A 23,877-nucleotide genomic window follows, 5' to 3' on the forward strand; every position below is an offset into this window, starting at 1 on the left:
GGAATGACCCCCCCCGGGACAAGCACTGCCCCCCCCGCCCTTCATGCACCCACCACGGGACAAGCACCGCCCCCCCTGCATGTACCGTGATCCCCCCCGGAACAAGCACCGCCCCCCCTGCATGCACCGTGACAAGCACCGCCCCCCCGCCCTTCATGCACCCACCCCGGGACAAGCACTGCCCCCCCCCAGCCTGCATGCACCGTGACCCCTCCTGTCCTGCGTGCCCAGTTAACCCCCCCCCCAGCCCTGCAGGCACCACGCACTTGCAGGGAGAGGCAGGCCGCAGGCAGCCCTGCAGCGAAGCATCCATTGTGCACCCTCCCCAAGCCAGCAACCCCCTCCCCAGCGTGCCATGCATGGATCTTGGCCCTGCCCCCTCCAATACCCCCCCCCAGCATGCCATGCATGGATCTTGGCCCTGCCCCCAGCAGCACCCCCCCCCCCCAGCATGCCATGCATGGACCTTGGCCCTGACCGCTCCATCACCCCCCCCCCGGGGCCGTGCATGGACCCCAGCCCTGCCCCATGCCTGGAAAGTGGCTAGCTGCAGCCTGTCCCCCTGAAAGTGACCCTACCGGCCATGAAAGCAAATACGAGAGCCAGGCTGGGGCGTCTGCTCAGGGCTTAGAGCTGGCCCCAGACTTACCAGACCTCTCTCCATCCCTGGGGCATGGGGGGGCAGGTGTGACTGGGCCCCCGGTGCTGCAAGACACACACCCCCAGGGGAAATTCTCCTTCTCTGGAGGCACCTAAGCTGGTAGAGCTCACTCAGGACCAGGGGGGCTCAATTTATGCCCCCCCAGGCATCCCCAGCTCCTGGCCGTGGGCAGTGGGGCGCTGCTCAGACCCATGGCTACCCCCTACCCATCAGTAAATGATTCTCAAGCCCCCACCCCCATCAGGAGAGATTTCCCCAGCCTCTGCTTCCCTTTAATCACCCAGCTGCTACCCTGGTGTGCAGGGCCCTTCCCCATGGGGCAGGAGGCACAGTGGTTTCTAGGCCCCTCTGATTGAGACAGATGGGCTGAACAGTTTCCTGGTTGTCACCGCCCTGCCATTCAGGCGGCTGGTCAGGGCAATTTCCAGTCCCCCTACCCCACTGGGATGGTCATGCATCCTGCTTTCCAGTCCTTCCATGGGGATGGTCACACATGGCAGTTTCCAGCCCCCCTCCATTGGGATGGTCACACATGGTGGTTTCCAGCCCCCACACGCATTGGGCTGGTCAGACAGGGCTGTTTCCAGGCCCCTCACGCATTGGGCTGGTCAGACAGGGTGGTTTCCAGCCCCCTCCCATTGGTACAGTCACACATGGTGGTTTCCAGCCCCCCCACCCCATTGGGATAGTCACACATGGCGGTTTCTAGTCCCCCCCATTCGGCCGGTAAGACATGGCGGTTTCCAGCCCCCCACCCCATTGGGACAGTCACACATGGCGGTTTCCAGCCCCCCCACCCCATTGGGACAGTCACACATGGTGGTTTCCAGCCCCCCCGCCATTGGGCCGGTCACACATGGTGGTTTCCAGCCCTCCCACCCCATTGGGCCGGTCAAACATGGCGGTTTCCAGCCCCCCCCCAATCCCGAAGGCGGCGCGATGACGCACGGCGAGCGGCGGGCGCGCGCCGTTCCCAGGGCCCCCAGTGGCCTGCGGATGACGTCAGGCGCGCGCGCGCGCGGGCGGTTGGTTTCCAGGGCCGCCGGGCGCGTGGCGATGACGCGGGGGGCGGGGCGGAGCGGCGCGGCGCGGGGCAGCATGGCGGCGGCGGCGGCGGCGGCCTCGGGCTGCCCGGGGCGGCTCGTGCTGGAGGCGCTGGGCGGGGCCCGGCCCCTGCCCGGCCTGGTGCGCGGCCTGCGGGACAGCGGCCAGGTGAGCGCCCCGGAGCCCCGCCCCTCCCGGGAGCCCCGCCCCCTCCTGCCCCCAGAGTCCCGCCCCTTCCTGGGAGCCCCGCCCCCTCCTGGAGCCCCACCCCCTCCCTGCCCCCAGAGCCCCGCCCCCTCCTGCCTCGGAGCCCCGCCCCCTCCTTCCCTCCCTGGAGTCCTGCCCTCGGGAGCCCCGCCCCCCTCCTGGAGCCCCACCCCCTCCCTGCCCCCAGAGCCCCGCCCCTTCCTGGAGCCCCACCCCCTCCCTGCCCCAGAGCCCCGCCCCTTCCTGGGAGCCCCGCCCCCTCCTTCCCTCCCTGGAGCCCTGCCCTCGGGAGCCCCGCCCTTCCTGGAGCCCCGCCCCCTCCTGCCCCCAGAGCCCCGCCCCTTCCTGGGAGCCCCGCCCCCTCCTTCCCTCCCAGGAGCCCTGCCCCCGGGAGCCCCGCCCCCTCCCGGAGCCCCACCCCCTCCCTGCCCCCAGAGCCCCGCCCCTTCCGGGGAGCCCCGCCCCTTCCTTCCCTCCCTGGAGCCCTGCCCTCGGGAGCCCCGCCCCTTCCTGGGAGCCCCGCCTTCTCCTTCCCTCCTTGGAGTCCTGCCCTCGGGAGCCCCGCCCCCTCCTGGAGCCCCACCCCCTCCCTGCCCCCAGAGCCCCGCCCCTTCCGGGGAGCCCCGCCCCTTCCTTCCCTCCCTGGAGCCCTGCCCTCGGGAGCCCCGCCCCTTCCTGGAGCCCCACCCCCTCCCTGCCCCCAGAGCCCCGCCCCTTCCTTCCCTCCCTGGAGCCCTGCCCTCGGGAGCCCCGCCCCCTCCTGGAGCCCCACCCCCTCCCTGCCCCCAGAGCCCCGCCCCTTCCGGGGAGCCCCGCCCCTTCCTTCCCTCCCTGGAGCCCTGCCCTCGGGAGCCCCGCCCCTTCCTGGGAGCCCCGCCCCCTCACCCCCGCCCCGCCCCCTCCCTGCCTGGGAGCCCCGCCCCTCCTTCCCTCCCGGGAGCCCCGCCCCCTCCCGGAGCCCCGCCCCCTCCCTGACCCCAGAGTCCCGCCCCTTCCTGGGAGCCGCGCCCCCTCCTTCCCTCCTGGAGTCCTGCCCTTGGGAGCCCCGCCCCCTCCCGGACCCCCACCCCCTCCCCGCCCCCAGAGTCCCGCCCCTTCCTGGGAGCCCCGCCCCTGTCTCCCACCACATGGAGATCCCTGCCCCCTCCTCCCCTGCCCCCGGATCCCCGCCCCCTCCTTCCCCAGAGTCTTGCCCACTCCCTGCTGGGCCCTGCCCCTTTAGCCCTGCCACAGGGAGGAGCCCCGCCCCCTCCTCCAAGGACCCCTTGGCCCATTCTCCCCCCTGGGTCTGACCCCCCTGGGCAGCAGGGCCCGATGAGGGGTGGGGTGGGGTTGTAGGGGAAGAGGGTCCGGGGGGCAGAGTGGGAGGCAGGGAGTGTGGGGAGGAGGGTCTAGGGGGCAGAGTAGCCTGGGGGGCTCCCCCCTTTCTGCAGAGGTCTCCAGAGCATGTGTGCCACACTGCCCCCCATCCCAGGGCTGGGGGCGGGGCAGTACTGTCCGGGGTTCGTTGGTAACCCCCCCCCACTTTGTGTTCCCAGAACCTGCAGGCCCTGGGAGGCCTGATCGGGGCCACCAATGCCCGGCTGGGCACCCTCAAGACACGGTGAGTCCCCCCACTGCACCCCACTGCTCTGGGGGCAGAGGGTTTGACCCATCCCCCTAAGGGGCTGGGAGTCCCCTGGAAACCCCTCCCTGGTTCCCTCTCTCTGCGCCCCACAGGAAAACCCTGCCCAGCTTCACTTATAGGGGATACCCGAGCCCCCTCTGGCTCCCCTGCAAACTCCCTCCCCCATTTCCCTTATAGGGTCAGGAGCCGCCTCTCCCCCATGGGCCCCATAGAGGCACCCCTGGAGCCATCTCCTCCCCTTGCTTTCCCAGCACGTGACACAACAGAGGGGGCTGTGGAGCAGAGGCTGGCTGACTCAGCCCCACCCCCAGCTGGGTGGGTGCCCCCCACTGATCTCCCTGTGCCCCCCAGGTTCGAGGGGCTGTGTCTGCTCTCCCTGCTGGTGAGTGAGAGCCCCACGGAGCCGTTCCAGCAGCACTGCCTGGCCTGGCTGCGTGCCCTGCAGCACCTGCTCCAGGTGAGGGGGGACTGTGCCTGAACGGGGGCAGCTGCAGAACGTAAAAGGGGGGGTGAGAAGGGAGGACAAAAGGGGTGTGTGAAAAAACGGAGACTCTGCATTGAGCTGCGGATAGGGGGTGGAGCGAGAGGTGGGGGGCAGGGAGGGGTGAATGAGTGGGGTGAGGTATGGGGGAGGAGGTACGGTGGGGCAGGCAGGGGGGAGCTGTGTGGTGGGGGAAGGGGGCAGGGAGGGGCAAGGGAGTGGGGTATGGAGGGGCAGCAGGGGTGGGGCAGGCAGGGGGGAGCTGTGTGGTGGGGGAAGGGGGCAGGGAGGGGCAAGGGAGTGGGGTACGGAGGGGCAGCAGGGGCGGGGCAGGCAGGAAGTGGGCGTGGCTGACACCTGTCTCCCACCCCCCAGTCCCAGGACCCTGCCCCCACCATGGCGCTGGGGGTGGCCGTGCTGCGGGACCTGCTGCTCTACTCCTGCCAGCTGCCCGAGCTGGCGCGGGACATCGCCACCAACCACATCCCCGGGCTGCTCACCTCCCTGCTGGCCCTCAAACCCGAGGTGAGTGCCCCCCCCCACAGCGCCGGCCCCTTTCCCCCCTGCCCCGGGCTGCTCACCTCCCTGCTGGCCCTCAAAACCGAGGTGAGTGCCCCCCCCCTCACATCCCCAGGCTGCTCACCTCCCTGCTGGCCCTCAAACCCGAGGTGAGTGCCCCCCCCCACATCCCCAGGCTGCTCACCTCCCTGCTGGCCCTCAAACCCGAGGTGAGTGCCCCCCCCCCTCACATCCCCAGGCTGCTCACCTCCCTGCTGGCCCTCAAACCCGAGGTGAGTGCCCCCCCCCACATCCCCAGGCTGCTCACCTCCCTGCTGGCCCTCAAACCCGAGGTGAGTGCCCCCCCACCCCACATACATCCCCGAGCTGGCGCGGGACATCGCCACCAACCACATCCCCGGGCTGCTCACCTCCCTGCTGGCCCTCAAACCCGAGGTCAGTGCCCCCCCCGCCAGGGCTGGCCCCGCTCCCCTCCCTCCCCACATCCCCAGGCTGCTCACCTCCCTGCTGGCCCTCAAACCCGAGGTCAGTGCCCCCCCTGCCAGGGCTGGCCCCGCTCCCCCCCCTCCCCACATCCCCAGGCTGCTCACCTCCCTGCTGGCCCTCAAACCCGAGGTGAGTGCCCCCCCCCCCACATCCCCAGGCTGCTCACCTCCCTGCTGGCCCTCAAACCCGAGGTGAGTGCCCCCCCAGAGCCAGCCAGTCCCCCCCCCCCCCCCCCCCGGGGCTGGATGGGAGCCTGACGGCGTCTCTGCTCTCTCCCCAGTGCCAGCTCTCGGCTCTGGAGGGCATCAAGGCCTGCATGACGTGTTACCCGCGGGCCTGCGGCTCCCTCCGGGTAAGTCTGTCAGCCCCCTGTGGGGCAGGGGAGGGGCGCGCCGTGGGGCTCAGTGCCCGGCTGCTCACCCACTTTCTCTCCTCACCCCCAGGGCAAACTAGCTGCCTATTTCCTGTCCCGAGTGGACGCTGAGTCGCCCCAACTGCAGCAGGTACTGGGGAGGCGCTGTGGGGGGGGAGCTCTGGGGGCTGGGAAAACCGCCCCCCATATAGTTCCCCAAACCCTTCAGATCGGTGTGGTTAAATCTGTCTGCTTTCCGGGGGAGCTGGGCCTGCGGGGATCCGCACAGTGGGGAAGATGGGTGGGGGTCTCCCCTGGGCTGGGAGTGGAGCTGTGGCCAGGGGGTTGCTCCCCCAGGACATGGGCAGGGAGGGGGGAACGGATGAGGGAGGGGCAGGGCAGGAGGGCAGCACTTGGGAGGAGCTGTCCTGCGACATGAGGGACTGGGGATCAGCCCCCAGGGCCCCCCTGATGGGCTCTCCCCTGGCCGGGGGGCGCTGACACCGTCTCTCCCCCCGGCAGCTGGCGTGCGAATGCTACGCACTGCTGCCCTCGCTGGGCGCGGGCTTCACCCACGGGCTGAAACACACGGAGTGCTGGGAGCAGGAGCTGCACGCGCTGCTGGCCACGCTGCACGGCCTGCTGGGAAACCTCTACGAGGGCGCCGAGACCGGTAAGGGGGGGCGGGGCTTACGGGAGGGGAACCCAGGCGTCCGGTGGGTCGGAGTCCCTGTCAGAGCTGTCGGGGGGGAGTGTGTGAACCCAGGCGTCCGGCGGATCGGAGCTCCCGGGGGGCAGACGCCAGTGGGTGTGTGTGTGTGAACCCAGGCTTCCGGCGGATCGGAGCCCCCATCAGAGCTCCCGGGGGGGCCGACGCCAGTGGGGGGGTGTGTGTGTGTGAACCCAGGCGTCCGGCAGATCGGAGCCCCCATCAGAGCTCCCGGGGGGCAGACGCCAGTGGGTGTGTGTGTGTGTGTGTGAACCCAGGCGTCCGGCGGATCGGAGCCCCCATCAGAGCTCACGGGGGGGCCGACGCCAGTGGGGGTGTGTGTGTGTGTATGTGTGTGTGAACCCAGGCGTCCGGCGGATCGGAGCCCCCATCAGAGCTCCTGGGGGGCAGACGCCAGTGGGGGTGTATGTGTGTGTGAACCCAGGTGTTCGGCGGATCGGAGCCCCCATCAGAGCTCGTGGGGGGCAGACCCCAGTGGGGGTGGTGTGCGTGTGAACCCAGGCGTCCGGCGGATCGGAGCCCCCATCAGAGCTCCCGGGGGGCAGACGCCAGTGGGTGTGTGTGTGTGTGTGAACCCAGGCGTCCGGCGGATCGGAGCCCCCATCAGAGCTCCCGGGGGGCAGACGCCAGTAGGGGTGTGTGTGTGTGAACCCAGGCGTCCGGCGGATCGGAGCCCCCATCAGAGCTCCTGGGGGGCAGACGCCAGTGGGGGTGTATGTGTGTGTGAACCCAGGCGTCCGGCGGATCGGAGCCCCCATCAGAGCTCCTGGGGGGCAGACGCCAGTGGGGGTGGTGTGTGTGTGAACCCAGGCGTTCGGCGGATCGGAGCCCCCATCAGAGCTCCTGGGGGGCAGACGCCAGTGGGGGTGTATGTGTGTGTGAACCCAGGCGTTCGGCGGATCGGAGCCCCCATCAGAGCTCGTGGGGGGCAGACACCAGTGTGTGTGGGGGTGTGAACCCAGGCGTCCGGCGGATCGGAGCTCCCGGGGGGCAGACGCCAGTGGGTGTGTGTGTGTGAACCCAGGCTTCCGGCGGATCGGAGCCCCCATCAGAGCTCCCGGGGGGGGCCGACGCCAGTGGGGGGGTGTGTGTGTGTGAACCCAGGCGTCCGGCAGATCGGAGCCCCCATCAGAGCTCCCGGGGGGCAGACGCCAGTGGGTGTGTGTGTGTGTGTGAACCCAGGCGTCCGGCGGATCGGAGCCCCCATCAGAGCTCACGGGGGGGCCGACGCCAGTGGGGGTGTGTGTGTGTGTATGTGTGTGTGAACCCAGGCGTCCGGCGGATCGGAGCCCCCATCAGAGCTCCTGGGGGGCAGACGCCAGTGGGGGTGTATGTGTGTGTGAACCCAGGCGTTCGGCGGATCGGAGCCCCCATCAGAGCTCGTGGGGGCAGACCCCAGTGGGGGTGGTGTGCGTGTGAACCCAGGCGTCCGGCGGATCGGAGCCCCCATCAGAGCTCCCGGGGGGCAGACGCCAGTGGGTGTGTGTGTGTGTGTGTGAACCCAGGCGTCCGGCGGATCGGAGCCCCCATCAGAGCTCCCGGGGGGCAGACGCCAGTAGGGGTGTGTGTGTGTGAACCCAGGCGTCCGGCGGATCGGAGCCCCCATCAGAGCTCCCGGGGGGCAGACGCCAGTAGGGGTGTGTGTGTGTGAACCCAGGCGTCCGGCGGATCGGAGCCCCCATCAGAGCTCCCGGGGGGCAGACGCCAGTAGGGGTGTGTGCGTGTGAACCCAGGCGTCCGGCGGATCGGAGCCCCCATCAGAGCTCCTGGGGGGCAGACGCCAGTGGGGGGTGTATGTGTGTGTGAACCCAGGCGTCCGGCGGATCGGAGCCCCCATCAGAGCTCCCAGGGGGCAGACACCAGTGTGTGTGGGGGTGTGAACAGGCCTCCATTACACTAGGATGCTGCTCCTGGGGTGGTGGTGGGGACCCCGGCTTCCTGCTCAGCCCAGTGGAGGGCCGGGGACCCCCCCCCACTGAGCCCCTCCTTGCCCCCCCCGCAGACCCCCTGCCCTACGAGGGCCCAGGCGTGGAGCTGCTGCTGCCTCCGGCGCCGCCCGATGGGGAGACCAACTTCATCCTGACCCTCTGCAACCGCTTCTCCGGTCTGGCCAAGTGCCTGCAGCTCCTGCTGAGGTACCCGCGTGCCCCCCCCGGGGCCCCCCCGGGACACTGCCGGGGTTCCCCGCCCCCCTTCCCTCCAGACTGCGCAGGGCTCTGCCGGGCTGCAATGGTCAGTGAACGCTGGGGTTGGGTTCAGCGTCTCTCCCCCGCCCCCCCCGTGTGCTCCCCACAGCGATTCCCTCTGGGTGGGGCCCCGGGGACCCCTCTGACCCCCCCCGGGACACTGCCGGGGTTCCCCGCCCACCCTCCCTCCAGACTGCGCAGGGCTCTGCCGGGCTGCAATGGTCACTGAACGCCGGGGCTGGGCTCAGCGTCTCTCCCCCGCCCCCCCGTGTGCTCCCCACAGCGATTCCCTCTGGGTGGGGCCCCTGGGGACCCCTCTGACGCCCCCCCGGGACACTGCCGGGGTTCCCTGCCCCCCTTCCCTCCAGACTGCGCAGGGCTCTGCCGGGCTGCAATGGTCAGTGAACGCCGGGGCTGGGTTCAGCGTCTCTCCTCCACCCCCCTGCGTGCTCCCCACAGCGATTCCCTCTGGGTGGGGCCCCTGGGGACCCCTCTGACCCCCCCCCCAGCAGCCGGGACACTGCCGGGGTTCCCAGCCCCCCTTCCCTCCAGACTGCGCAGGGCTCTGCCGGGCTGCAATGGTCAGTGAATGCCGGGGCTGGGCTCAGCGTCTCTCCCCCGCCCCCCCCGTGTGCTCCCCACAGCGATTCCCTCTGGGTGGGGCCCCTGGGACCCCTCTGACGCCCCCCCGGGACACTGCCGGGGTTCCCCGCCCCCTCTTCCCTCCAGACTGCGCAGGGCTCTGCCGGGCTGCAATGGTCAGTGAACGCCGGGGCTGGGTTCAGCGTCTCTCCCCTGCCCCCTGGCAAACTCCCCAGTCCCCCCCGTGTGCTCCCCACAGCGATTCCCTCTGGGTGGGGCCCCTGGGGACCCCTCTGACGCCCCCCCCGGCAGCCGGGACACAGCCGGGTTCTGAGCCGGGGGGAACGCTCGTGGGACCGAGGTCGTTAGCACCGGGAGCAGGGACCTGCCGCAACATCTCTCTGGGGGGGGGACCTGAGTCCCAAGCCAGCAGCCCAAGTTCAGGCCCCCCCCCAGCTACCCGCCCCCGCCCCCTCACCTCCCAGCTTCCTCTCTCTCCCAGGCAAACCTGGACACTTCGTTTGCTGCCCCTCCAGCCCATCGGGCTACGGCCCATGGGCCGGTCTCTGTGCCCCGTTAGCCTGTCGCTGTCACGCCTGCCCTGCACCAATCCTGCCTCCTAGATACGGGAGTGACACGTGGGGAAACTGAGGCACACACACAGTCCTCAGAGAACGTGCCAACTTGGTCACTGCCCCCGGCTGGGGTGCCTGCAGGACAGCGCCCCCTAGTGCTGTAGCAGGGGGAGTTGTGCTGACTCAAAGGGGAGAGCCCCCCCAGCTAATGCCCCCTCCTCCCCACTCCATCCCATTGCAGCAGTGAGTTTGTGGCTCCCGTGACGGTTCCAGTCCAGGACGTTCTGGATCTCGTGTGCCGGGCTCTGAACATCTCCATCAAGAACATCGTGAGTGGGGGGGCGGGGAGGGGGGATGTCCCGCCAGCCCCCCCGCATGGCTGGAAGGCCCATACAGCCCTGTAGGGCCCAGCCTGCCTGCTCTTAAAGGGCCAGCGCCCTGGCCCGCCCTTGGGGAGCCATACGGTGCCCCTCCCCCGTGCCCGGGTGTGCGGGGCTGGGGTCGCCCCCTTGTCCCCCAGAGGGGGGTGTGTTCTAGTCCCCCTCGAGCCCCAAGGTGGGGGCTGGTGCCTGTCTGACCCCCCTCCCCTCGTCTCCCTCCCCCAGAGCTGGTTCGGCGACGGGCCCCTGAAAATGCTGCTGCTGCCGTCTGTCCACCTGGAGATCCTGGATGTGCTGGCGGCCCTGATCCTGGCGTGAGTCCGCCGGGGGCGGGGCTCGGCTGGGAGCGCGCTGACTCCTCTCCCCCCAAGTGTGGGGTGCGCTGGGGCAGCATGGGGGGATACAAGGGGGTCCCTGCCTTGCCGCACTGAGCCCTCTCCCCCCAGGTGTGGGGCCCAGTGCGGGCACTGTGGGGGCATATGGGGGGTCCCTGCCTTGCCGCGCTGACCCCTCTCCCCCCCAAGTGTGCGGCCCAGCGGGGGCAGCACAGGGGATATAGGGAGGTCCCTGCCTCACTGCGCTGAGGCCTCTGCCCCCAGGTGTGGGGTGTGCTGGGGCAGTGTGGGGGCATATCGGGGGTCCCTGCTTTGCTGCGCTGACCCCTCTCCCCCCAGGTGCGGGGCCTAGCTGGCGCACTATGGCAGCGTGGGGGGATACGGGGGGGGTCCCTGCCTCACCGTGCTGACCTCTCTTCCCCCAGGTGTGGGGCCCAGCTGGGGCAGCGTAGGGGGATACGGGGGGGGGTCCCTGCCTCACCGTGCTGACATCACTTCCCCCAGGTGTGGGGCCCAGCTGGGGCAGCGTGGAGGGATATGGAGGGGTCCCTGCCTCATCGTGCTGACCCCTCACCCTCCAGGTGTGGGGCCCGGCTGGGGCAGCATGGGGGGATACGGGGGGGTCCCTGCCTCACCGTGCTGACCCCTGTCCCCCCAGGTGTGGGGCTCAGCTGGGGCAGCGTGGGGGGATACGGAGGGGTCCCTGCCTCATCGTGCTGACCCCTCTCCCCCGAGGTGTGGGGCCTGGCTGGCACGCTGGGGCACCATGGGGCGATACGGGGGGGGTCCCTACCTCACTGCGCTGACCTCTCTCCCCCCAGGTGTGGGGCCCGGCTGGTGTGCTGGGGCATCGTGGCGTGATACGGGGGGGGTCCCTGCCTCACCGCGCTGACCTCTCGCCTCCCAGGTGTGGGGCCCGGCTGGCGCGCTGGGGCACCGTGGGGCGATATGGGGGGGTCCCTGCCTCACCGCACTGACCTCTCTCCCCCCAGGTGTGGGGCCTGGCTGGCACGCTGGGGCACTGTGGGGCGATACGGAGGGGTCCCTGCCTCACCGCACTGACCTCTCTCCCCCCAGGTGTGGGGCCCGGCTGGCGCGCTGGGGCACCATGGGGCGATACAGGAGGGTCCCTGCCTCACTGCGCTGACCTCTCTCCCCCCAGGTGTGGGGCCCGGCTGGTGTGCTGGGGCATCGTGGCGTGATACGGGGGGGGGTCCCTGCCTCACCGCGCTGACCTCTCGCCTCCCAGGTGTGGGGCCCGGCTGGCGCGCTGGGGCACCGTGGGGCGATATGGGGGGGTCCCTGCCTCACCGCACTGACCTCTCTCCCCCCAGGTGTGGGGCCCAGCTGGCACGCTGGGGCACTGTGGGGCGATACGGAGGGGTCCCTGCCTCACCGCGCTGACCTCTCACCTCCCAGGTGTGGGGCCCGGCTGGCGCGCTGGGGCACTGTGGGGCGATACGGGCGGGTCCCTGCCTCACCGCGCTGACCTCTCTCCCCCCAGGTGTGGGGCCCGGCTGGCGCGCTGGGGCAGCGTTCTGGGCCGGCTCTTCCCTCAGGTGCTGGGTGCCTGGAGCAGCAGCAGGGACTCGGTGCCGCTGGGCCAGGAGAAGCCCTACAGGTCAGTGGGGGGCCGGGGGGGGGGTTAGCGAGGGGGGGTCCTGTTCTGCAGCCCTGCCCTGACCCCCCCTCTCTCTGCAGCGCCGTGCGCACCCGGCTGTACCAGGTCCTGGAGCTGTGGGTGCAGGTGGGCGGGGCCGGCGCGGGGGTGCTGCAGGGCCCCCCCCACCGCAGCGAGGCCCTGCTGGCCCACCTGTTGAGCGACATCGCACCCCCCACCGACAGCGTCAAGGTGAGCCCCCCGTGTCCCGGGGAGAGCGCCCCCTGCTGAGACCCCGCTCTGCTCCTTGCCCCACTGCGTGGGGCAGCCCTGCCTGCCGGGGGAGAGCGCCCCCTGCTGCGCCCCCACCCCGCTCCCTGCCCCACAGCGCCCCCTAGCGCCGCCCTGGGGCTAGCCCTGCCTGCTGGGGGAGAGCGCCCCCTGCTGAGCCCCCGCTCTGCTCCTTGCCCCACTGCGCCCCCTAGCACCACCCTGGGGCAGCCCTGCCTGCCGGGGGAGAGCGCCCCCTGCTGCGCCCCCACCCTGCTCTACAGCGACCCCTAGCGCCGCCCTGGGGCCAGCCCTGCCTGCCAGGGGAGAGCATTCCTTGCTGAGCCCCCCGCCCCACTGCCTGCCCCACCGCTCCTCCTAGTGCCGCCCTGGGGCCAGGCCTGCCTGCCCGGGGAGAGCGCCCCCTGCTGAGCCCCCGCTCTGCTCCTTGCCCCACAGCGCCCCCTCGCACCACCCTGGGGCAGTCCTGCATGCCGGGGGAGAGCGCCCCCTGCTGAGCCCCCGCTCCGCTCCTTGCCCCACAGCGCCCCCAGCACCATCCTGGGGCAGTCCTGCATGCTGGGGGAGAGCACCCCCTGCTGCGCCCCTGCCCCGCTCCCTGCCCCACAGTGCCCCCAGCACCTCGCTAAGTGCTCCTGCCCCCCCAGCTGAAAGTGGAGCGCCCCGGCTCGGAGGGGAAGCCCAGCGCCCCCAAGAAGCCGAAGCTGTCGGAGGGGGGTGACGCCCCCTCCCTGCACCGCAAGCAGGACCCCATGGCCAACAGCGACGTCTGTAAGGCGGCTCTGCAAGGTAAGGGGGCCCCCAGCGAGGACTCGGGGGAGGGGGGGCTGCATGGGGGGCACGGGTCCCTGTGGGATGTGGGGCCCCTCGGCTTTTGCCTTTTTCCCCCATCACCTTGGGGGCTCACCCCTTGTGGGGGGCTGGGGGTGACCAAGCTGCCCCCCTGAAATCCTCCCATCTCTCTGCAGTGCTAAGCCGGGCCATCCTGCTGGGAGGAAGCCTGGTCAAGGAGGAGACCCACAGGGTGAGTGATGTGGGGTGGCGCAGGGGGGGTTAGATGGGGCAGGCACACGTGGCGGTGGGGTTGGAGCACAGGGTGGTGGAGGCGGAAGGCAGAGAATGGGGGATTAAAGAGGTGGGGGGCTCCAGGTTACGGAGTGAGTGGGGGAGTTGCAGGGCGAGTCGGGGGGCTCCGGGTTGCAGGGTGAGTGATGGAGTTGCTGGGCAAGTGGGGGGCTCTGGGTTGTAGGGCGAGTGGGGGGGTTGCGGGTCGAATTGGGGGGCTCCGGGTTGTGGGGCGAATTGGAGGGCTCCAGGTTATGGGGCGAGTGGGGAAGTTGCAGAGTGAATGGGGGGCTGTGGGTTACGGGGCGAATTGGGGGAATTGCAGGGTGAATGGGGGGCTCTGGGTTCTGGGGCGAGTGGGGGAGTTGCAGGGTGAGTGGGGGGTTGTGGGGCGAGTGGGGGAATTGCAGGGTGAATGGGGGGCTCCGGGTTCTGGGGCGAGTGGGGGTTGTGGGGTGAATGCGGGGCTCCAGGTTCTGGGGCGAGTGGGGGGTTGTGGGGTGAATGGGGGGCTCTGGGTTCTGGGGCGAGTGGAGGACTCCGGGTTCTGGGGCAAGTGGGCGAGTGGGGGGTTGTGGGGTGAATGGGGGGCTCCGGGTTCTGGGGCGAGTGGGGGGTTGTGGGGTGAATGGGGGGCTCCGGGTTCTGGGGCGAGTGGGGGGTTGTGGGGTGAATGCGGGGCTCCAGGTTCTGGGGCGAGTGGGGGGTTGTGGGGTGAATGGGGGGCTCCGGGTTCTGGGGCAAGTGGAGGACTCCGGGTTCTGGGGTGAATGGGGGGCTCCGGGTTCTGGGGCGAGTGGAGGACTCTGGGTTCTGGGGCGAGTGAGGGAGTTGGGGGTTGTGGGGTGAATGGGGGGCTCCGGGTTATGGGGCGCCATCTCTAACCCCCCCGTTTCTCCCCTCAGAGGCTGCAGGAGCTAGTGGTGCCGCTGCTGCTCCGCCTGGCCCAGGGGGACGTCCCCCCCGGGAGCCCCTACGCCAGCCCGGCCTGTCGCCACCAGCTGTACCGCCTGCTGCTGGCCCTGCTCCTGGCACCTGCGCCCGCCTGCCCCCCACCCCTGCACTGCGCCCTGCGGGCCTTCACCCTGGGCCAGCGGGACCCCAGCCTGCAGGTGAGACCCCACAGGGACACCCCCGCCTTCTCCTTTCCCCCCCCCTTGGCTCCAGCTCTGCCCCTCTCTCTTATCCCCTGCAGGTGTCGTCCTTCTGCGCCGAAGCCCTGGTGACCTGCAGCGCCCTGGCGCGCCCTCGGGTGCCCTCCCTGCAGCTGCCCTTCCCCGGCCCCGCCCCCTTGGCCGGCCCCGCCCCTGCAGACCTGGGCACCTCTCCCTTCCGCCAGGCCCCGCCCTTCCCCGCCCCGCCGCCCGCCCGCCCCCCGTCCGCCAACCACCTGGGGCTGGCGCCGCCCCGGCTGCCCCCTTCCGCCGCCCCTGGCCTGGCACTGGCGGAGGAGCCCGGGGAGGCGGGCGACCCCCGGCTGCTGGCCCCGTCCTCGCCCGGGGGCGCGGAGGAAGGGGGAGCGGGGCTGGGGGGCAAGCCCCGGCGCCCCGTCTACGTGCACTACGAGAAGGAGGAGGAGTCGGACGTGGAGATCTCCCTGGAGAGCGACTCTGACGACAGCGTGGTCATCGTCCCCAAGGGGCTGCTGCCCAAGCCCCCCCCGCCGCCCCCGCCGCCTCCTGCACCCCCCTCCCCGCCCCCCGCCCAGCCCCCCGAGGAGCCGCCCGCCGCCCCGCTCCCGCCCCCCGCCGGCGAAGCGCTGCCCGGCCTGGGCGAGGAGAACCCGGCCGTGATCAACATCAACAGCAGCGAGGAGGAGGAGGAGGAGTTCCCGGAGGACGAGGAGGAGGAGGAGGAGGAGGACGAGGAGGAGGAGGAGGAGGAGTACTTTGACGAGGAAGACGAAGACTTCGACGAGGAGGAGGAGGAGGAAGAGGAGGAATTTGAGGAGGAGGAAGAGCTGGGGGAGGAGGAAGAGGAGGAGGAGTACGAGGAGGAGGAAGGCCTGTCGGAAGAAGAGGAGGAGGAGGAGGAGGAGGGGGCCCTGTCGGAGGAAGAGCGGGCGCCTCCCGCCCCCCAGGAGCTGCCGGCCGCGCCCGGGGAGCCGGACGATCTCATCATGGAGGTAGAGGAGAGCCAGGCCCCCGGTCCGCTGCCCCCCGAGGAGGTGGAGGAGGAGGAGGAGGAGGTGGTGGTGATGAAGGCTAGTCCCCCGCCCGCCCCGCAGCCACCGCCGCGGGAGGAGGAGGAGCTGCCGCCCACCCCACCCCAGCAAGCCAGCCCCCTCCAGGCCCCGCCTCCCGCCCCAGAAGAGATGGGGGAGGAGCCCCCGCTGCTGGAAGCCCCGCCCCCCATTCTGGAGGAGGAGCGGCCCCCCAAGGAGGAGGGGGCACCCCCGGCGGGGGAGCAGGGAGATGGCGATGGAGAGGGGGCGCAGCCCAGCCCCGAGCGGGAGCAGCCGGCTGTGAAGGCAGAGGTGAGATGGGGGATGGGGGTGGGGTCTGGGGTGGGAGGGCAGAGGTGAGATGGGGGGTGACGGTGGGGTGGGAGAGTGTGAAGGCAGAGGTGAGATGGGGGGTGAGGGTGGGGTCTGGGGTGGGAGGGCGTGAAGGCAGAGGTGAGATGGGGGGTGAGGGTGGGGTCTGGGGTGGGAGGGCGTGAAGGCAGAGGTGAGATGGGGGGTGAGGGTGGGGTGGGAGGGCGTGAAGGCAGAGGTGAGATGGGGGATGGGGGTGGGGTGGGAGGGTGTGAAGGCAGAGGTGAGATGGGGGGCCTATGGGGAGGGGTGCGAGCATGAGCAGCCGGCAGGTGAGACGGGGGTGAGGGGTGGGGCCCCAGGGAGGGGCAGGGGTGAGTCGGGGGCTGAGGGGAGAAGAAGAGATGAGGGGTGGAGATGGGGCCACGAGGGGGCGGGGGGGCTGCCCCACGGGCAAGGGCTGACATCCCCCCCGCCATCTTCCCCCCCCCAGGCAGAGGCAGACGAGACGGAGACTATGCTGGCTGACTTCATCGACTGTCCCCCGGACGACGAGAAGGAGCCCCCCGAACCCGGCCCCTAGAGGGTCACCCTGATTCACCTGCCCACACTGGGAATCCCCCCAACCAGCCCCCCCCCCACTGTGTGTCCTGGATGGTTCAATAAACACCCCCCCCCTCCAGCGCCAGGCTGTGCCGTCTGTATGGGGTGGGGAAAGGGGGGTGGGTTTACTGGGGGGGGCGACAGTTCAGGACAGTTGCACATGTATCCCCACCCCATGCTCAGCACGCCCCCCCACACTGTCCCCTCCCCCAGCGCCCCCCAGCCTTTCTTCATGGGTGGGTCCTACTTCCGGGGGGGGCGGTTCAGAGATTGGGGGAAGCCCCCCGCCCCACCAGGAGCCTGGGGATCCCCTGGCCTCATGCCCCAGAGAACCGCCAGCCGCCTGGAGTGGGGACACGCGACTGCCTGCACATACTGCGCCCCGTGGAGGGAGAGCCCTTTCCATATGGGGGAGTCTGACCCCCCCAGAGGATGGGGTAACCCCCCATTGCCTGACTGACCCAGCCACCCCCTCCTTACGTCCCCGCACAGGGCTCGCCTCCTGGATAAGCCCCCACCTCCAGTGCCCCCAAGGTGGGGCTTGTTCGCAGCAGCAGGGCTGGGGGGTGCCGGCCCATGTCGGGGGGTGACCCCGCACTGTGTATCAGGATAGCAGAGAGATGCTAGGGAGGAGCCACTAAGGGGGCATGCAGGTTAGTACGCCCCCCCCACCCCATCCCTCCCCCCAGACCCATCTCTGCTGGCCTGGCTCTTTCAGGGTGCCCTGGGGGCTCAGGCACCGCCCCAGATGAATCTGGGCAGGACTTGGGTGCAGCGTCTCCCCCCACAGGCCGAGGAACCTGCCCGAATTTGGTGCCCCCTGGGAGCACTCAGCCCCTTGGACCCCCCGTGAGCTCCCTGCAGCGAGTCCCCCTGGGCGCGGCCCCGGGGAGCCTGACCCCCGCCCAAGGGCCCTGCCCCCCACTCCGGTCACCTGGGCCCTCTGTTCCTCGGCCCTCTGGCCGGCTCCTGGCGGGGGACGGGCCCCGGCCTACAGAGTATGGGCCACTCTGTGCCCCGTTAGTCCATCGCCATCACACCTGTCCTGCACCGATCCCGCCCCCTAGAGCAGTGACACGTGGGGAAACCGAGGCGCGCACACAGTACTCAGAGACGACATTAAGAATGGTCCTGCTTCCGCACAAGAAGAATCGAGTGCAGAATAATGGAGAGACGTTTATGATGACGCTGCAAACTCCACACTGAACGCTCTCCGAGGGGGAACAAAGCTTTTCTGCCCTTTTCTCAGCGAACGCCGAAGTCTCGAGGAAAGCGCCATGACCGGGTTGAAAATACCATGCGCCGAGAGCCCGTCGTTTGGTTGCCAAAGGGACGGGCTTGAGAAGCGTCTCCCGAAGCTGGGGAAGCGAGTGCTGAGCACGGAGGCGGCGTCCGAAGCATGTTGTATAAAGGCCTCGCGCCAGCGCTGCGTTTTCAAGGGTTGAAGAGAAAGGCCGGCCAATTTTGAAGAGGACAAAGCCAAGCGGAAGTAGAAACTTCAAGAATTTGAGGGGGAAAACCCCCAAATCCCCAGGTCCTGCCATACTGTCTATGTCATGGAGCAGTATTGTCATGGACGAACCCGCATGGCGACATGAGTGAATTGGTTGGAAGCGGTCGCAGAAAAAGCCAAACTACACATTGGCGTCAGCTTTCAAAATGCTGCGTGTGAGGACCCGTCTCCAGCCTCCCTCAGCACTACGAAGCCCTTCATGGCCGCCAGGGAAGGCGAATAATACAAGTAGACAGTGAGGTAAGGTTCGCCCACGCTGGCTACGAAATATAATTAGCTTTGTCCTCGTTACTAGAAGCAGTCCTGTTGATAAATGGAGTTCGCTCTGAAATACACTCAAGCACCCAAAGAACCCACGTCAGTCGGGTTTAGAAATATGGGACAGGAACCAGGTTCTCTCCAGTCCCGGTCTCCGGGCAGCCGGCCCGGGTGGCGTCGTTCCAGTCCCCGTACGCAGGCAGCGCGCTTCCCCTGTGCCGCATTTCATATTAATACCATGCTATCGCAAGTGACCCATCGCTGCACCCCTGCCGAGCCGCTTGGCCCAGTCCCCTCGCTGGGTCGGTCCCTGCCTTGGCTGGGGATGTGGGGCCGGGCCGTGGACAGAACGAATCTGGCTCGATTTCGAGCCATTTCCTGTCGCCCTGGGGCAGATGCCGACGTCAGCGGGTGCCGGGGGTGATGGGAGGGCGGTGGGGAGCCGGCCCGGAAGGCGGGCTTCGGGGCGTTGGTGCGGATGAATGGAGGGGTGAGGTGTGGGGAATCCAGGGTCACAGGAGTGGGGTGTGGGCTGACGGGCGTGTGTCAGTCAAGGGGACCGCGGACGTGTCCTCCAGGCACCGGGGATGGCTACCCTGTCTTGCCTAGAGCCATGGCCCTGTCCCCATGTGGCCCTGGTCTGGTCCAGTCATGTGACCCTGTCCCCATGTGACCCTGACCTTGTGCAGTCATGTGACCCTGACCTTGTGCAGTCATGTGACCCTGTCCCCCCTGACCCTTGCCTTGTCCAGTCATGTGACCTGACCTTTTGCAGTCACGTGACCCTGTCCCCATGTGACCCTGGCCTTGTCCAGTCACGTGACCCTGTCCCCATGTGGCCCTGCCCTTCCTCAATAAGCCCTTGTCATGTGGCAGCCCCTCCCGCACCGAACCAGTTCTTTGGACTGTACCATTTGCGCCACGGGAGAGGTTGTTTTTATTTCCCTTATTTAACCTCCCCCTCCGGCAGCCTGTGGCGATTTTATCCCCTTTTCCTGAGGGAGATTTGGGGCTCTCGGAAAGCCGCGTCTATAAATAACTGGGATCCCGCCCGCCCCTGCCCTGGGAGAGAATGGAACGCTCCGGGGCCGCTCGACCAATCGGAAGGCGGAGCTGAAAACGTGGACGGTTCCATTGCGCCACGAAGGGGACGTGCCCTGCTTCCGTCCCCCCCACAGTCCTCGCAGGGTGGTTCCGGCCGGTCACCTGACTCCTCTCTCCCTCCCACGGCCGCGTTCAGTCTGCTGCGTCGGCCCGGCCAGCAGCAGCTCGAGGGGGGAGCTCCGTGCCGCCCGCCCGCTCGCTCGCCAGCCTCCCCCTGCTCCGGCCCGGCCATGTCTTCTCTGCTTTGCTGCGGGCCCAAGCTGGCCGCCTGCGGCATCGTGCTCAGCGCCTGGGGCGTCATCATGCTGGTGAGCGGGGCCCTGGCCGGCTGGGGGGGCACCAGGGCTGCGGGGGGAGGGGCAGGGTGGGGTGCGCGGGGGGAGGGGCAGGGTGGGGAGCTGCAGGGCTGCGGGGGGGAGGGGCAGGGTGGGGTGCGCGGGGGGAGGGGCAGGGTGGGGAGCTGCAGGGCTGCGGGGGGGACATGGGGGAGGGGCAGGGTGGGGAGCTGCAGGGCTGCGGGGGGGAGGGGCAGGGTGGGGTGCGCGGGGGGAGGGGCAGGGTGGGGAGCTGCAGGGCTGCGGGGGGGACATGGGGGGTGACCTGGGTGTGTATGGGGGTGGGGACTTGGGGGTAGAAGTGGGTGGAGGGGCATTTAAGGGGGCTGGGGTCTAGGGAGGCAGAGGAGGGCCCAGGGGAGAGGGCACTGTGTGATGGGAGGGCTGCCCCACAGTGGCTGGATCCAGCCTAGGCTGCAGTGGGGTGGGGGCACCTCGCCCACCAACTTCCTCAGTGACACTGACTTCCCCACATGAGCTGGAAAGGGTGACGGGGCAGCTCAGGCACCGGCTGTGCCACCGCTGGGGGTGGAGTGACGCTGGGGCCGTGTTGGGTGCCCCCTCTGAGTGAACCCCCCTTTCCTGGATCCCGGGGCTGTGTCCCGTGCCCCCTCAGCTTGTCCCCCCACTCCCGGGCTGGTGCCCCTTGCACTTAACAGTGTTGGGAACCCGAAAATATCCTGTTGCTTCTCAATAAATCCATGGTACCCCCACACCTTGAATACTGTGGGCAGATGTGGTCGCCCCATCTCAAAAAAGATCTATTGGACTTGAAAAAGGTTCAGAAAGGGGCAACACAACTGCTGGGGGGTCTGGAACGGCTGCCGTGTGAGGAGAGATTAATCAGACTGGACTTTTCAGCTTGGAAGAGAGACGGCTAAGGAGGGATATGATAGAGGTCTATAAAATCTTGGCTGGTGTGCAGAAAGTAGATAAAGGAGTGTTATTTACTCCTTCCCATCACACGGGAACTAGGGGTCACCCAATGAAATTAATAGGCAGCAGGTTTAAAACAAACACAAGGACGACAGTTAACCTGGGGAACTCCTCGCCAGGGGGTGTTGCAGAGGCCAAGACTATACCGAGGTTCAAAGAAGAATTAGAGAAGTTCCTGGAGGACAGGTCCATTGATGGCTACTAGCCAGACTGGGCAGGGATAGTGTACCTGGCCTTTGTTTGCCAGAGCTGGCAATGGGTGACAGGCTGGTCACTCGGTGATTCCCTGCTCTGTTCACTCCCCCTGGAGCGCCTGGCAGTGGCCGCAGTCGGCAGACAGGACGCTGGGCTGGATGGACCCTTGCTCTGACCCAGTCTGGCTGCTCTTATGATCTGTCCCGGGCGTTGGCTCTCCGCTCCTGGGAAGGTCATGTTCTCTCTCCTTGGCTGGTTCCATCCGACCCAGGGCTGGTAATGCCCAGGAGCCAGCTGGGCACGGCAGGGACACTAGGGTGTCTGGTGTTGTGGAAACAGGCTCTGGGCTAGATCCTGATTCCCTGCCAGGTCCCTCTGCCCTGCTGCAGCTGGCCCCGAAACTAGGACTTGGGGGCTGCGCCGTGGTGGGTGGGTCCTGCTGGGGGGCACCAGGTGTATGTGGCTGTGGTCTGGGCTGTGCCCTGCCCATGGAGGGGTGTTGCAGTGCTGGGATGGGGGGGGTGCTTTCCCCTGCCCTGCTCCCACCTACCCACCCCGGATCTCTGGTCTCTCCCTATAGATTCTCCTGGGGATTTTCTTCAACGTGCACTCTGCTATTCTCATCGAAGACGTTCCCTTCACGGAGGAAGATTTCAAGGAGTAAGTGTTGTACTTAAAGTACTGCCTGGGATCTCTTTGGGGCGGGGGGGGGGGGGGGGGCTGTCAGGCAAAGCACCACGTTTTTCGGTAGTACGTGTATCAATCCACTCTGTCATATGATATGACTGACACACACACTCACACTCTCTCACACTCTGTCGTCTTGTTACCAAGTAGTTGCTCCCCCTAACTGCACTGGCCAGGCGAGTTAGATGTGGGAGGGGGTGGAGCCGGGCTTCTGCCGATCCGGATCGATGCTCCCATGTTGACAAGACGAGACCCGGGGCCCTCTGCAAGACATCTCACCTTTATTGCAGCTTCCCTGTCATGCAAATCTCTGCCAGCTCCTAAATCTGGGTCTGGGTCTGCTGGCCATCTGTGCTGCTTCCTTCTGGGGGTTGCCTTCATTGATTTATTTTCCAAGAAGGTGTTTCTAGAAGAGGGTGCTGGCTTCTAACCCCCGAGGCCGTCGGTATGTCTGCTCTTCTTTAGTGAGACAAGTTTTACCGTTTTGGGGGCTGGCTTCCGCCCCCTCTCCGCAGGGTGCAGCTGGCTGGAGGTGCTGCCTTCCACGCCTTCCTCCTCCACCCCTCGCTCATTCACCAGGGCAGTCGATTAAACGGGGGAAGATCTTATTCTGCTCCAGGCGAAAAGAGATTTTCCTTCTGCCTTAACTATCCTTGGGGGCGATAACGTTCTACCCAGCTCAGCAGAGAGTTTCTGTCTAAGGAGTCGATTAAAAAGTTCTCATATCAAAGGACTTGACAGAAAGTTGCCTGAAAAGAGAGGTCACGTGGACAGACCCAGTACAAGGTTATAGGAAGAGGCACAATACCAAGTCAGATGAAAATGACAGTTATGCCCAAGTACTTAATGCAGAGATTGATCCACATTAGGACATGTCCCCTATAGGGAGCGCCAGCTTCCACCCGGACCCATTGGGATGCAGGGACTGGCTGGCTCAGGGGGGCGGGGAATGGGGCAGGGGCCTGTCCCCTCTAGGGAGCGCCGGCTCCCACCCGGCCCCAGGGCAGGGACTGGCTGGCTCAGGAGGGCGAGGAATGGGGCAGGGCCTGTCCCCTCTGGGGGGTGCGGTCTCCCACCCGGCCCCAGGGCAGGGACTGGCTGGCTCAGGGGGGCGGGGAATGGGGCAGGGGCCTGTCCCCTCTGGGGGGCGCCGGCTCCCACCTGGCCCCAGGGCAGGGACTGGCTGGCTCAGGGGGGCAGGGAATGGGGCAGGGGCCTGTCCCCTCTGGGGGGCGCCGGCTCCTACCCGGCCCCAGGGCAGGGACTGGCTGGCTGAGGGGGGCGGGAATGGGGCAGGGGCCTGTCCCCTCTAGGGGGTGCCACCTCCAGGACTGACCCCCTCACTCCCTCTGACCCACAGCGGCCCGGAGAGGATCTACCGTCTCTACGAGCAAGTCAGCTACAACTGCTTCATCGCGGCCGGGCTGTACCTGCTGCTCGGGGGCTTCTCCTTCTGCCAGGTCCGGCTGAACAAACGCAAGGAGTACATGGTGCGCTAGGACCCCGCCGGGGACAGCTGCCCCCTCCCCGGACCTGCCGGGCCCATCGGCTCATTCCAGCTCCTCCCCGGCGCCCCCTTTGCTCGGGACTCGCCCTGCCGGCGGGGGCCCCCCTGGGATGCTGCTGACCCCCGGGCTTAAGGGATTGTGAGGGGGTTGGGGGGGTTCTCCAGTTGTGCGGGGAGGGGGGGTCTGTCTCCCTATGGTACTGTTGGGGCACCAGGGGGTGGTTGCCTGTGGGGCTGGCTCCCCCCCTCCTTGCGTGTGGCAGGCTCTGGGCTGGGGGGTGTCATGTTCTGTGCTCCCCAGCACGGAGTCCTCCCGTCGTCTCACTTTCCAAACCCACCCCGTGGTGTCGTCTGTCCCCACATCCCTCCCCAGCAGTGAGGGATTGGGGGTAGGGGGCTTGCCCTGCCCTGCTGAGACCCCCACCCCACCCCGGGTCTTGATCTGTGTCCGTTTGTGTCGACTCTGGAATTGGTTCCTGTGAAATAAAACAGGTTGGATCCCCTGCCTGCAGCCACTGAGCCTTCCCTGCGGCACGGCCGGGGTGGGGGTGTTCGGGGCATGCGTGGGAGGGGGTGGTGGGTTGTGGGCAGTGGTGAGCTGGAGCCGGTTTGTTAAATTTATTTAGAACCGGTTGTAAAGGGCTTTTCAATTTAACAAAAGCTCCAGCAGCTCACCTGGCCCCAGCTCACCTGGCCCCAGCTCTGCCTCCTCCCACGAAGGCCCCCCCGCCGGGCTTCCCGCCAGTCAGCTGTTAGCGTGGGAAGCCTGGGAGGGCTGAGAAGGAAGCAGCAGCTTCCTGCAGGTGAGCTGGGGCGGGGGGTACGAGGGGGCTCTAGGCGCGTCTCCGACCCCGACTCTGGGCCTGGCCCCGGCCCCCGATTTCGGGCTGGCCAGCGGCTCTGGCCCGGCCCCCAACTCCGGCCCCAGCCACAGCTCTGAATGGCACGGCCCCCATCTCCAGGCAGCGCGGTAAGGGGGGCAGGGAGCAGCAAGGGGGTGTGGGATAGAGGGCGGGGGGTGGATTAGGGTCAGGACTCAGGGCGGTCAGAGGGCAGGGAACAGGAGAATTGAATGGGGCAGGGGTCCCAGGGGGGCAGTCAGGAAGGAGCAGGGGTTGGATGGGGCGGTGGGAGGCAGTCAG

At 68.3% G+C, this 23,877-nt stretch overlaps 2 protein-coding genes and 1 long non-coding RNA gene across 3 annotated transcripts; 2 read left to right on the top strand and 1 right to left on the bottom strand.

Annotated features, from left to right (window-relative positions):
• Positions 1 to 1,770: 1,770 nt before the first annotated feature.
• Positions 1,771 to 16,279, top strand: PELP1 (proline, glutamate and leucine rich protein 1). Its single transcript, XM_050933641.1, has 17 exons — positions 1,771 to 1,873; positions 3,451 to 3,515; positions 3,891 to 3,996; positions 4,396 to 4,545; positions 5,306 to 5,377; positions 5,469 to 5,528; positions 5,900 to 6,050; positions 8,110 to 8,242; positions 9,692 to 9,779; positions 10,056 to 10,144; positions 11,670 to 11,786; positions 11,867 to 12,017; positions 12,704 to 12,845; positions 13,025 to 13,080; positions 14,027 to 14,233; positions 14,317 to 15,597; positions 16,091 to 16,279. Exons 4-17 carry the CDS (start codon positions 4,417 to 4,419, stop codon positions 16,178 to 16,180), a joined length of 2,766 nt encoding a protein of 921 aa, XP_050789598.1. The 5' UTR covers positions 1,771 to 1,873; positions 3,451 to 3,515; positions 3,891 to 3,996; positions 4,396 to 4,416; the 3' UTR covers positions 16,181 to 16,279.
• A 1,040-nt stretch (positions 16,280 to 17,319) lies between these two features.
• Positions 17,320 to 19,275, bottom strand: LOC127039783 (uncharacterized). Its single transcript, XR_007771320.1, has 2 exons — positions 18,733 to 19,275; positions 17,320 to 18,670 (listed from the first exon to the last, which is right to left on the bottom strand). It is a non-coding gene; the product is annotated as an uncharacterized LOC127039783 (long non-coding RNA).
• Positions 19,276 to 19,305: 30 nt separating this feature from the next.
• On the top strand, positions 19,306 to 22,809 carry RNASEK (ribonuclease K). The gene is made up of 3 exons (XM_050933645.1): positions 19,306 to 19,383; positions 21,122 to 21,201; positions 22,589 to 22,809. Exons 1-3 carry the CDS (start codon positions 19,306 to 19,308, stop codon positions 22,725 to 22,727), a joined length of 297 nt encoding a protein of 98 aa, XP_050789602.1. The 3' UTR covers positions 22,728 to 22,809.
• Positions 22,810 to 23,877: the final 1,068 nt, after the last annotated feature.

Source organism: Gopherus flavomarginatus, chromosome 23, assembly GCF_025201925.1.
Source record: "Gopherus flavomarginatus isolate rGopFla2 chromosome 23, rGopFla2.mat.asm, whole genome shotgun sequence".
NCBI classification, from domain to species: Eukaryota; Metazoa; Chordata; order Testudines; family Testudinidae; genus Gopherus; species Gopherus flavomarginatus.

Bases quoted from the DNA above. Each gene is read 5' to 3' on its own strand.
- PELP1 (XM_050933641.1), top strand. From the start codon at position 4,417: ATGGCGCTGGGGGTGGCCGTGCTGCGGGACCTGCTGCTCTACTCCTGC. The intron at 5,378-5,468 runs GTAAGTCTGTCA...CCTCACCCCCAG, and splicing joins GGGCCTGCGGCTCCCTCCGG to GGCAAACTAGCTGCCTATTT. The intron at 13,081-14,026 runs GTGAGTGATGTG...TTCTCCCCTCAG, and splicing joins TCAAGGAGGAGACCCACAGG to AGGCTGCAGGAGCTAGTGGT.
- RNASEK (XM_050933645.1), top strand. From the start codon at position 19,306: ATGTCTTCTCTGCTTTGCTGCGGGCCCAAGCTGGCCGCCTGCGGCATC. The intron at 19,384-21,121 runs GTGAGCGGGGCC...CTCTCCCTATAG, and splicing joins CCTGGGGCGTCATCATGCTG to ATTCTCCTGGGGATTTTCTT. The intron at 21,202-22,588 runs GTAAGTGTTGTA...TCTGACCCACAG, and splicing joins ACGGAGGAAGATTTCAAGGA to CGGCCCGGAGAGGATCTACC.